This window comes from Indicator indicator, chromosome 10 (assembly GCF_027791375.1).
Source record: "Indicator indicator isolate 239-I01 chromosome 10, UM_Iind_1.1, whole genome shotgun sequence".
NCBI classification, from domain to species: domain Eukaryota; kingdom Metazoa; phylum Chordata; class Aves; order Piciformes; family Indicatoridae; genus Indicator; species Indicator indicator.
Window position 1 is genome coordinate 7,449,093 of NC_072019.1, and position 13,538 is coordinate 7,462,630.

Sequence of the window (13,538 nt, forward strand, 5' to 3'; positions counted from 1 at the left end):
TGGGATTTATATTCAGACAGAGCTGACTTGTCTGACATCACATGTTAGCAAGTACTTAGAAGGGTACACTTTCTCTAGGACCCATAGGTAGCTTTTCAGAGTGGCTTTAAGTCCTTAAAAAAATTCAAAACCAGTCTGATATTATGCCACATAGGAAATTATCCAGAAGAATGCTAGGTCAGCATTTCCGCTCTTTGGAGCTACTGCTGTCAGCAACATTGCCTAAACAAAGTGGTCAAAAGGGTTTCTCTTAATGTAACAAATCAAGAACATTTAAGAAAGGTTTCCCCCTCCCTCCTCCACACTTGAATTTTATTTTATTGACCCAGCCTTGAATAATGCTGCTTATTTGATGACAATATCAAGCAAAAACAAGACCAAGTGCCATTCTGCATTCCAATATGAATCATTCAGTGAAGTTTTGCGATATGTACATTTTATCCAGCTTTTGACATTATAGGTCATCATGCCAATGCAAGTTTTTCACAATACAATAAAATCCTTCAAATGAAACTGCTTATGAATGTAATTCAAGAAACTAGACATTGAAATTTCTGAACTAGAAATTGAATTTCTGAAATTTATGTCACTCATGTCCATAACCATTTTACATTTCACACTTCATGCTCTCAAACATTACTCTAAAGAAGACTAAATCTTTTTTTCATATATATTATTAGACACTAGTCAGGTTCATAGAGTTACAGAACACTATAGTAAGATGTAAAATTTAGTAGGTAATAAGTTATGACATTTGCTGACTAAAACAATATTCAAGCTACACTAATGTTTGATCCATTCAAATACAATAAGTATTTTGTATACTTACAGTGCAAAATAAGTGAGATTTTTTTCCTGAGTATTTAGGAAATTAAAATCCTTTTCTTTATCATTGATTGCAATTCACTTTAAACATACTCCCCATATATTTAAGCATGTCAAGACTGTACAATTAAGACAGGCAAAAGTTTGTAGGTATTGGAAGCCCAATCAGGAATCAGAAGGGCTATTGAACACCTCTAAAATCTGTCTTCATTTTTCAAGTCTAAGGGTATAACAGGATTTTGACTTATATCAAGAAATTAAGAAATTACTTTTTTTAAATCCCATTGACTAAAGACTCCAAAATGTACAAACCACATGCCTCCCATAAGAGGGAAAACAGCCTATATTTAAACCAACTCTAATACATATTTCAACTTATTACTCTGTAGTTAATGCCCAGTGAGTTGTGCCTCCAACATATACAAGAGAATAAAACATTTAGGAATGTATTTTGGGCATTTTGTAAGGAATCCAGCTTCCCTACAAGTTCATCTTTTCCTCAGTGGCTACAGACCATGAGTTTCTAATTCAATCTTCTCCTCTGTTTGCAAGATATCAGGTTCTACTGGAGGAACAGGTGGTCTGAGTATAATCTCTGGACCTCCACCATAGATTGACTGAAGAAAATTCCATGTTTCTTCAGATATTTGTCCAGAATCTGCACCTGAAAATATTGTTAAAATTTTAATTACTATTTAGAATAATTTGTTCATGATTTCTTTGAAGTCCATAGCAGATACAGAAAGAACAAACAAAAAAACACAGATTAAAATTTAAAACATTAAGCTGAATTTCTGCTTTACCTGGCACCAACCGCTAAACCTAATGACATATTGTGGTAATTTTATAATTCTTATACTTAAGATATCTCAAGCATAAAACACATGAAGGTTCTGTGATAAGCATCTTGATACTTATCAATCAAGCTGACAACTGGTAGCTCTTTGTACACAGGAAATAATAATTCATAATAATATAAGAACATGCAGTCCCATCAATCACACTGTAAAGTTCAAAGACTCAAGATTCTTGTTTAAAGAAATTGATAGTAAAGAATTGTGAGAACCAAAGTGAAGGTCTCAGAACCCCGAGAGGAACCACTATTAGGACATTAAGAGCCTCACTAATGCTTCTTGGGTGTAGCACTGTGTAGTCAGCCTGATTTCTTTTCACTCACTGATTCAAGTCTTAGCTTATGATTCCATTTCTCTGGGTAAAAGTTCCTCTCCTGTCCCAAGTCAGCATCCAACAATTGTCTCTGATTTTCTGTAACACCTTTTACAGTGGCAAAGTGCAAGGGAGCATGAACACATCACCCCTTTAGGTTTTAACACAAGGATCCTGTCTCTTACAGTTGAAGTGATTTCTTCACACCATCTTAGTCAGAGAGGACACATTTCTATTCCACTAGGAAAAAGTCCCCTCTTTAAGCAACTCATTAAACACTTGCCCTGCAGCAAATTGCAAGTTTCCCCCTGGAGCGTTATTAGATACTATTAAGCTGTCTTTTTCAGTCTAATTTCAGCACTCTCCTACTTCCAGCATTCTGTCACCATCACCGTGAAAAAGGTTTTCCTTACGTTTACGTGAAACCTCCTATGCTCCGGCTTGCACCCATTACCCCTTGTCGTGTCATTGGACATCACTGGGAAGAGCCTGGCTCTGTCCTCCTGACACTCACCCTTCACATATTTATAAACATTAATGAGGTCACCCCTCAGTCTCCCCTTCTCTAAGCTAAAGAGACACAGCTCCCTCAGCCTTTTCTCGTAAGGAAGATGTTCCACTTCCTTAATCATCTTTGTGGCTCTATGCTGGAATCTTTCAAGCAGTTCCTTGTCATTTTTCAACTCAGGGGCCCAGATCTGGACACAATATTTCAGATGCAGCCTCATCAGGGCAGGTTAGAGGGGAAGGAGAACCTCTCTGACCTCCTAGCCACACCCCTTCTAATACCTCAGTTTTACTCCTTTAGATTCAGGTTCTCAAAACAACCTACATCTCTGTAGGCACAAGAGCAGATCTTCATCCTCTTATCCAGAGTCCAGCTTTTCTAACGGTCAAGTTTATCTGGACAGGCACAGTGAACTAATGTATTGGGATCAGATCACTGGATCAGTGAAATATGTAATAGTGTACACTATTTAGTGGTGCTCCTATCTCTTCTTTTGTGACTTAAAAGACAAATTTCCACAGTCTACTCATCTTCATTTTTCCCTAAATTCTTATTTGAATCAAGGCAGCTGAAGACAAGTTAAAACCCAACTAATTCACTACAAATTATTGCTTCTGAAACAAATCTTTTTTCTCTACATCAGATGCTTTATACCTTGTCTTTGAATTCTGTGTTAGGACCTAAATCACTAAAAGGTACCACCAAAATTCATGAGTGCAAGAATCATTCTTCTTTAAACAGATTCTTGACATTCCATAGTTCTTGAGCCTTATGCAGGTCCTAGTGGCCTCCAGTGAACTGCCACTGGCAGGTCCACTGTATGCTGAGGCATTAAGTTAAATTGGGAAAAAATACACTTAATTAAATGTTACTCTTAATGCTGCAATTCTTATTTTTTTTAAGCTGAGCTACAATTAATTTAAGCATTCATAGGAAGTCTAAAGTTTTCATAAAGAAGATCATATTAGAATTTTTTTCTTTGTAACTACAGATTTCAAATAATAGTCTAAAGCATCTGACTGTGAAGAATAAGGAAATCTGTACCTTTGCATTCTAGAGAAGCTTTTGCAATGTACAGTTGCAAATAACTTGCAGAAAACCAAGCAACAGTATTTGATCTTGTTTATTTCTCTGTCAGTAGCAGCTCCTAATTCAAACTGGGTTACCAGATTCACATAAGTATATACATATGACAGTCTAAAAGCCAAGCATCTCCCAACTGCTATTAAAAAAAAAAACCCAATCAAACCAAGGGATAAAAAGCCAAAGCACACTTTCACCATGTTAAAAGGTACTCTGCACCTCTTTCTACCCTCTCATTATGGATGCTAATTATTTTAAGACTAAACTGGTTCCCCCAAAATGGGCACACAGAGTCACTAGGAATTGCAGTTTTACAATAACAGTTATAAAAAGAATTCACAACACATTTTCCAAACTTGCAGAAATATATCATGAGACCAAAGCTGCAGCAACAGTGGACACCCACCTTGTTTTAGCACAGCATTTCCACATTTGGTTACTGCAATCTTAGCATTATCAATAGGACCAGGAGGATCTAGTGGGACGGAAAGATGAGTAAAACAGAGCTGGAATGAACAGCAAGTTGGAAGTTCTACTTGCAGTGGAAGAAGAAATAATAGCTCGCTTGTTTACTGCTTGTTCTTGTACTGCTTAGCAGTATGTTCCAAGTTGTTAAAAACTAATCAGTATTTTAATTAAGATCAAGTTTTTCAAAGCATTCATGAGTACAGTAAGTCTTCAAACAATATTAACCAAAAATTAGTCCTAATTCTTACCTCTAACAAAGCTGTCCTAGAGCAAAAGTCAGACAAGTGTGTAGAACAATTTATCAGCGTTTCCATTTAAAAACTTTAAGGCATCTTCAGTAGGCTAAAGTGATATTACTATAGTTGTTACAATATAGTTGCATGATCAGTCTACAAGTTTATGTTGTGACAGTGACATCACCTTTCCTCCAAAAGCTCTATCATTATCTATCAGTTTGCACAGCAAAATTCATCTTCTCTTGTAATTAGATCAAAGTCTCCTGCTGCTGCAAACAGTGAGTCCCCTGAAAACAAGCAACCTTATTTCCACAACTATTCCATTACCTATTCTTGTGAATTATTTGACCATATTCTGTAATTTGCTTTCTGGATATATTTGTAATGCATAAAAACTGTCTTAGATGTTTAAGAATTTTTTTTGCCTTCTCTATCTGTTCTAACTACAATCTTCTACCAAAGCAAAAAGTTTAAACAGTGTCACTACATGAGAATAAAAAAAAAAAAAAAAAAAGAAAGAGATTACTCCCATTTTTACATGGACCACAACTTACCGCTGTCTTTACCCTTTACAAATCCTTCCCATTCTCTGAACCATTGCATACTGATGCAGTAAAATGTTGATGGAGATTCTTCTTCTTGGAATGCTCTATTAAGCTGAAAAGAAAAAGAAGCCATGTTTTTCTGACCTTCCCCCCCACACACACACACTTCTTTTCTAACAAAAGGAAAGAAGAAAACTGATTTTTGTAAAATTAAAGAAAACTTTGTTTTGAAAGATATGCTCCATAATTTCATGGAAGATTCTTTGTGTGATGAACTGTATCTTCATCTATGTTTGGTTTTCCCCATCTACTTTGATCAGATAGCAGTACAATTCCAAGCAAGGCACAATGAACTAATGCAGTGGGATTTTTCATGACTTTTCTTCCACTTCAGTTTAAGAAAACACTAAAACCAAACTAAACAAAAAACCCAACACCAAACCAAAGCCACCAAAACACACACACAACAAAATAACAACCAACAAAACACATCTTGGTTTTCCAAGTTTCTGTTGCAAGGCAATGTAACTGACTTGTATAAACTACAAAAACCTGCTAAGTGAACAGTCAGTTACATTTAATTAAATTTGTTTCCATCACTAAAAAAAACCCAACCAAACAACTAGGAAATTTAACATTAGATACTTTATCAGAGTCTAAAGATCTTTCCAGATGTTATTAAGAAATATGAAAATGTAATTTAAACCTTTAAAACCATTATCTTTTAGAACTGTATTTCCCCCCTTGAAGCCAGGAACCTAAACCATCAACACAACTTTCTAAGATTTCAGATAAAATAAGTTGTGCAACCATCCCTAAAGCAATCTTCATAGAGGCTAACAGAATTTTCTGTCTGCTTACCAGTTACAGTACTTGCACAACAGTGCATATATAGTCATTGTCTACACTGGAAAGAAATACTAGTCCTAAAGCAATTGAGGTTGACTCAATATTGTTAATTCCCATCTAGTGGTAACCCAGACTAAAGAAAAATCAATTACTAAGAAGTTCAAACAGCAGTTAAAACATAGAAAAGCTGACACCATCTCTGAAGTGTGATTAAAGTACAGACAGAACACTGGAAGAAGAGCTACAATTCTATTTTTCTCCCTCTTGTGAATTAAGATCTAAGAGAAGCGTGTGTCCAGTTTTGCTCTCCACACTTATTTTCACTGAAGACTTCAAAACACAGTTTCAGTAACTAAATTGTTATTACTGGTTATTTTACTATTCAGACTCATGCATATAATCTCTAACTCATGGAAAATATAATAGCTGCTTGATAATAATTTTACAGATTAATTACAATACTAAGATATTTACTTCACAATTATCTATATTTATGTCTCTAATTATATTTTAAAAATTAGAACTAGAGCTAAAGATTATGATTAACTTTTGTTGGCCCAGTACTGTTGCATTTAAGCCTTATCAGATTGCACAAAACAAATCACTGGCGGTGTATAAAAAGCAACTGCATGTGTGGATGCTCTTTTTCCATACTATAAAAATGCAATTTAAGAAATACAGTCAGTATTTTCTCTAAGTACATTTCCATATATACAGTTACCTAGGATATCACAAGAGCATTACTGTTGCCAACAGGAAAGAAAAGATTCTATATAATATCTGTATGGATACTTTAGGTAAAAGTTCTTTTGTTACACGAATCACCTATGCAGTTCTGGTAACCCTTTCGGTGGAGTCATGAATATCATTCGATGTCAAAAAGCAGAAGGAACAAGTGTTTACTTTTTTACCCGAATAAACATTTCCAATTCATTTTTCCTTCTTTTTTCAATTCTTTCAGACTCTATTTGGCAGGTGTGACAAACATAGAGATGGTTAACAGCTGGTCCTCCTCCATATCTGCAGGAAAAGTAAAAAGCCATTAACCTTGGGGGAAACACCACATAAAAAGATCATGCACCTGTAGACATCGCAGGTGTCAGCGTGTAACTGAAGTGTGATACATGCCAGTCACATTGATCTGCAAATGCCAGTTTATTTTCCCAGTAATATTTTGTACTCCATCCTATAATATAGCCATCTTGAAGTTCTGACTGTTAAAAGCCAGCATAAACCATCTGAAACTCTACCCTATCACACACTTATCATAGGTGTTACTACAGGAAGAACATGCCAGTGAACAAGTGTTCTTTTATATACATAAGCCATGTTTGATTTTATTAAAGGCTTCTTAGAAACACTTTTGGAAATGTTCCAGCCAGTTCTATCTTCAAGATGTACCTCCATTCCATTGCAGGATCTTCATCAGTTTGCTACATCCCCAACACCAGCCTCTACACTTGTTCATTGTTTGTTCTTCAAAAGCTGTTCTCCATGACCCTCCCCTTGGTATCTTCCTTGTGTGAAACTGCTTAAACAGAAGTCTTTGAGGGCACATTTACTGAGAAGCATAGGACATGTGTGCATAATATGTACACGCACATATATGTATGTATCACTATGAACATGCAGCATTTGCTAGCATGGAAACTACAAGCCTTATAAAAGAAAATATTCTTGATTTACTATAAGGAGATGCATTTACTACATCAGAAAGATCATGTTAAAATGCACGGTGAAATAAGGAATATTCCAACTTCTGCTTTCTAGCTGAATAATTATTTTTTTCAGAGCTATATGCTCTTCCTGTTTTGGTTCTCTTCTAAAACTTCCAATTTTATTCCACATTAAAAAGAGAGTGCTCCTAAGTATAGCATCATGAATTAAACTTCAAATCTTAAAAGTTCTTAGGCAAAAGTGAAAAAACAGCTATTTATTTAGTGAACAAAATTAAACCCAAGTCTGGCATGAAAGGAGTTGCCTTTTTTCCTTTCCCTTTTAAAACTGTGTGTTTGTAGGTCAAATATGGATTACACTATATTACCATGAAGTGCCTCTGACCTTAAAGTATTTGGAATAGGAGTAGTGCCAAGTGAGCAGCAAAATAAATGTGTCTGGGACAAGGATTGGCAATTGGCATTCTAGATGAGTATCTCCTTTTCCTTAATACTATGTCAGTAAAAGTCAGCTTCCACTGTACTTGGCTTCCTTGTCCTAAATTCTTACCCACTGCTGCCCCTGTACTCTTCCATAATTCCCAGATAATTGCATGACAAAAAGAAAAACATCAGGTAGCCAGACAAAACAGACAAATGTTTATCAATAAAATCTTGTTAAAAACTTTTATAGGCAAGAGAAGTTAATAAGAAGTTTAGAAACATTTTCCTTCAGATTTAACAACTATTTCTGCATACAGAAAATGGATACTGCCTTTGTAAGATGGAATAAAAATTCAGCACATCTAGGAAAGTGGAAATAAGTTGGATATAGTATTAGTTCTATTTTTCACTTGTGCCCATTGTAACTCTAAAACAAGACGACCCCAACTCTTTACTACATAGTGCTTAAGTGGCAGGAAATTAACAGCAAAAAGTGTTTAATGCATGTGTAACATAGAGGCCTCAAAGGTCATCAGCAAAGCTCTTCTGCAGCTTTTTACTACTTTAAAAAGGAGCTACATCTCATATGAATGCCCCCTTTATAGCAAGCACTTAAACCTGACCTACATTAAAAACACTAATATCTAAGTTATTTTGAAGCGGTGCTGGCAACTGAGGCTATGGATTCAAAGCCAACATGAAAGAAAAGCTGTCTCCAGCCAACAAGAGAACAGGAAGCTGTTACAGAGAGCTCTTTCAAATTATGTCTCACAAAGCGTACTTTTGCTGACCTACTTTGTGTCATGTTGTACATACCATACATGTTTATTGGTTTAACACTGAAGTATTATCCAAGCAACACACTATTTTATCTAGGCTTTTAACACTACTCTGCACAAGCAAATCCCTTCACTTTGCTTTGTGCCTAGAGTCTGATGCTGCTGATTGGCATGTATTTGCTCTCAAACTCTATCATTCGATTTCTACCAGTCACAGTACAAAACTTACCTGCTATACAGATTATCCCATATATTCTGAGGTAGCATTACAACTAAGTCCTCTATGAAGCTAGCTTTGTGTGGAGGAACACCTGCAGAAGCAATAAAAAAAGACTTGTGGATTTTACTAGGGTGCATGGGGGAAGAGATGATGTTAGGTCTCTAAATAAAACAAACAAACCCTAACAACCCAGAAACAATCTTTCAGTGAATTCAGAGAAATCATGGGAAACACATTTTACCACAGTAAAATCTCTTAATGTATTTAAAGACACGATTCTAATTATAGGGCTTTTGAAGCTGAAGAGTTTGCAAAAAGCAGAAGTAAACTACATGAAAGATTAGAATTAAAGGGCTAGAATCTTTTTAAGCTACTGATTGCTTCTTAAGGTATAGAATTAAAATTTTAGAGCCATTAGATAACGTGTTTACATGCTTAAACAAAATATCAAACTGTTCAAAATTCACGTGCCTGCTGTAGACCTTTTTGAATTACTTCAAATAACATGAATGCTTGAAAGTAGTGAAACTTTCAGGGAGGCAGAAATAGAGGGTTTGCAGAAACAGAAGCACTAAGTTGAAGGCCATGATAAACTGCCAGCCAGGTGCTATGCAGGAATTCTTTTGAATAGGGAAAACCTAATATTTTGAGCACTTGTACAACAGACATTTGCTGTAACCCTGCAAATGGGAAATCATAGCCACAAGGGCTCAAGTGTATACACGCTGCAAATTCCTACAGGGGTACAATATTCTGTGCAGAAGTTTGTTTCAGCAATGGGGGCAACACCTCTAACTGGTGATCTAATAGAGCTGCATTTTTTACTAGAAAATAGGTACAAGAAAACCACAGGATTATGATTTCTTGAAATGCTAGTATTCAAATATGTGTACTGCTCAAAAACATGCTTTAACACTACTCTCTCATTTTAATTAACATTTAGGATAAAGTAAACCTTTTTATGTTCCTATATAAAATACACAGAATTACTACTAAACTTTCAGACTGCTATGCAGATCAATTTCTTATTCTGCCTATTTCAAATCTTGTAGCTTCAAGCACATTGCTGAGAAAAGGATTGAGACTAGCAAAGCATTATGGATGATGATAAAGTGAGAACATTTTTTAAAGTGGAAATATGTGTGTTTAGGAAGCAAGCAGATAACCAAACTGCTCCTCTTTAAGAATCCAGAGAACTTATACACAAAAAAAATCAAATGTGCAAAGAAAAACAGTTAGGGAAGCTTCACACAGTATCATTTCCAACTAGTCAGCTACTAAAATGAAATAATATGCTTAGAAGGTACAGTTCTAATTTACCTAAGAAGTTATTCAAGTACATACTATATTCAAATTCCTTTAATTAAAGCAAGTGTAGCTATACAGCTAGAAAGTGACAGACAAATTCTTTTAAAGTGATACTTAGTTACAGTCTCACCTCCATGCATACAGAGAAAGTCATTATTTGAAATAGGTCCTGGCTCTGCAAAAGTCTTGAATTTATTTAACCACTGCCTGGAAATGTAGAACTGCAGAAGACTGGGTTCCATCATATTCAGTAGACTTGATATTCTCCTCCTCTCTCTCTGTGCTTCTTCACTGCTCTTCCTAAAACAGAAATGATGAAACAAATATATATGCTTGTCCTCAGAGTAGATAATTTATTTTGTGAGAAGAGCACTTGTACTTTCAAGTAAATCACCTGGGCCATGTCTATACTTCAAAGTTCTACTTGTAGGAAGTATTAGAAAGAGCTTTCACTTTTTATGCACAGACAGAGCCACAATCTAAATGTGTTGCAGGAATCTACATGTCAGATTATGAAATCACGTGTCACAAGAGCAAGTACAGTTAGTACAGTGCAGGAAGGACAGCAAAGATTACTTGCTCTTTTATACTTCTGCTTGTCCTTAGGAAATTTTTCACCTGCTTAGTTCAACAACTCAAAGATCCATGACGGTTCCCATTCAACCTATCTGCCTGAGAAAAAAAAATAGCTGGACTGCAACAGAGGCTATACTGCAAAGGTCATTAATACCACAGGAGAAGAGAAGGCTCTGCCCAGTTTCTCTATGCCTGTTTTGAGCTAAAGTTTTGCAAGCTATGCTCCTTGGGCAGAGATGTTCTATACTTACCTTCAGGAGTGAGATGAACCAGTAAATAGATCAGGTAATTCCCTTGCTTTGCCTGTATACCCCTACTTTTCTCATTGAGGCTGCTGCTGCTGTCCAACTGGAAGTATGTCTGCTCTTCTGTTTTTAGATTGAATATAATCTCTCTTCTCCAAAAGCAGGTTTAAACTATTCCTTTCATCTTCCAAAACTCAACCTGAAACTTGACTCAGCAGCACACAAAAGCTAGGCCACCTCAGTTACTTCACGGAGTCAAAGTTGACTTAAATAGCTTATAGAAAAGCTTCCGGCAGACCTAATGCCCAACACAACAAAGCTGTTGATGCACAGTAAAACAAGACTAAAGTGTAGAAAAACAAATGCTGTGTATTCAATTAAAATACATTACCTGTTTAAATTAAGATCAAAAGTTATTTAACAAAACCCTTACAAGTCTGAAAATCAAATGAAGCAGGGAAGTTCACATTCCAGCTGTAATATAAAAACACATGCAGATCTCCAGTATTATTTTTAAAAATCAAATTTTCTGAATGTTATTCTTTAGTTATTTGTTTGCCCATAATCAGGTGCATTGTTCTTTCTTTTCACTGCAGCATGATTTCCACGTTCCTTTTAAAAGACTAACCAAGTGTGACTTGCAAACTTAGCTTAGACAGTGGCAGGTACTAGTGTTCCTAATGAAAGTTAAAACCTTTTCAGAATACATCTCATCTCTTGTCAGCTCTGCCAATCTATTTTACAATCAACTTTTGGCGGCAGTTTGGTCTTAGTCCCAGAAAGTTAGAGTCTGAAAACTAAGTTAAGTTGCTTTTATTATTTCAAGTACAAAAACCTGTTACACTGAAGATGATAGTAACATGACTTCTCATCTTTCAGGAAAAGATTAGCCTATAAATTCCCTGAAATTAAATTACAAATCAGTAAACCCTCTGTTGTTCCACATCCCATCTGCTAAAGACTTTCCACAATTCCCTTTAGAGCTCTAACAGTTAAGAGTCTGCCTGCAAAATCTCTCTTTGTGCAGAATTCCTTTCTGCTAATTGAAAAAGAGGCAATTAGTGACTAGTTCAAACAGTTGCTTAAAGTTCACTTTCTAGCCATCCTACTATGCTTTCTTTATCCAAATTTCATTGTCAGTGAGTTCTATACATGTTTTAGCAGTGACAAAGCAAGAGTTGATGACATAACTGAAGGAGTCTCTCTTCAGCATCAGCTTCTCTGGTTGTGAAATTCCTCCATCGTATTTCCTGGGGGACAGCTATTTCTGAAAGCTGCCCAGCTGCTTAAAAAGTTACCTGACTTACATGAAGATGATCATACTTTTAATTACTTACCTGTAGAAGAGGACATAAGCCTCCGCATTTTGCACTGTGGATTCTGATACTTCTGTGACACTCTGGTCATCAAATTCATACCATAAATTATTTAAATTGTTGCGGCAATAAGCTATATAATGTCCACCTAGAGTGATAAAAGCAAGAGTTCTTAAAACGTGTCTAGAGCTGCTCATTTTATTCTGGCAATGCAGCAAGAGTCCCCCAAAAAAAGCCAGTCTTAATTGAGAGAAACATTAAATCATTAGGAAACATAACTGGGTATTAACTTCTCTCAAAGTTGGGATTAGCCTTTTTTTTCCTGAATTTCTATTGCCTACTGGAAAGTTGGAAACTGCTTTCAGCATATTATTGAACTTTTTAAGCAGCTTGCTGTCTAATGAACTAAACTATGATAATCAAATCAGAGTAAGACTATCTGAACAATTTACCCTAATCAATTTCACAGTGAACTCTTCCCAAATATCAGTATGCTTTATAATAGAAATTAGCATAGATGTGTAATGTCTACATGACATCAAGGCCATACTTGTGTTCTGAAGATTATTCACAATGTATGTAAAACTATTACTACTTTAAAATACATATTCAACTGTACAAATCATCAGATATGTACTAAACTAACTACAAGAACCATCATTCAGCAAGAATTAAATGGAAGATGAAAAAGCATCCAGAAAAAACACAAAACAACTTCATCTAAACAATAGTATGATATCTCAAGCTTGGGGAGTATGAAGTTGTGGCTAACTTCTACAAAAAACTATGACGTTTCTGGCTTCAAACATTTTCTTCCTGTTTTCCAGATCTTATAAAATACTGAAAGCATGAAGTCAGAATCAAGCTTGATATACAGCAATATGGCATTTATTCAGCTACTCATTGCTACCCATAAAATAGCACTTATTGCCTGTTTTGGGGTTAATTGGCTACAATCATCCAAGCGAACAGCTTTTTTCAAAGATTACTGGCATCTTTGTGGTGCTTTGTGAACTGTTTAAAAAAAAAAAGTAAGGTACAAAAGCATCAAAGCTCTAGAAAAACAGCACCTGTGTAGAACAGAATCAACTGGTCATCTGCTGGCATGCAGGGTTATCTGTACATTAATACTGTTCACTTTCAATAGGGCATATAGGGTTTTTATTTTTACTTCATACTGTAGGATTAGTTAGTGTTTTTCCATCTACAATTTTATTTAGGTATGCCATATAATTTCAAGGATGTGCCAACTCTTTAACAGCAGGCCATCTTATGATTCAAGCAATCATCTTTCACATTATAATCACCAATGCT

At 35.6% G+C, this 13,538-nt stretch overlaps 1 protein-coding gene across 10 annotated transcripts in view; it reads right to left on the reverse strand.

Moving 5' to 3' along the window:
* Window positions 1-833: 833 nt before the first annotated feature.
* Window positions 834-13,538, reverse strand: part of USP33 (ubiquitin specific peptidase 33) — a 35,539-nt gene continuing 22,834 nt past the window's right edge. For 4 of the 10 annotated variants that reach the window (XM_054384330.1, XM_054384329.1, XM_054384324.1 and 1 more), the window contains 7 exons: window positions 12,246-12,372; window positions 10,218-10,387; window positions 8,789-8,870; window positions 6,593-6,701; window positions 4,842-4,944; window positions 3,990-4,058; window positions 834-1,489 (listed from right to left, as the gene is read on the reverse strand). In XM_054384330.1, the coding sequence (XP_054240305.1) occupies window positions 1,332-1,489; window positions 3,990-4,058; window positions 4,842-4,944; window positions 6,593-6,701; window positions 8,789-8,870; window positions 10,218-10,387; window positions 12,246-12,372 (818 nt within the window). In that variant the 3' untranslated portion in view covers window positions 834-1,331. Of the gene's footprint in view, window positions 1,490-3,989; window positions 4,059-4,841; window positions 4,945-6,592; window positions 6,702-8,788; window positions 8,871-10,217; window positions 10,388-12,245; window positions 12,373-13,538 lie in introns of those variants that run through there. The other 6 variants (XM_054384332.1, XM_054384328.1, XM_054384326.1 and 3 more) reach the window with 2 other exon arrangements.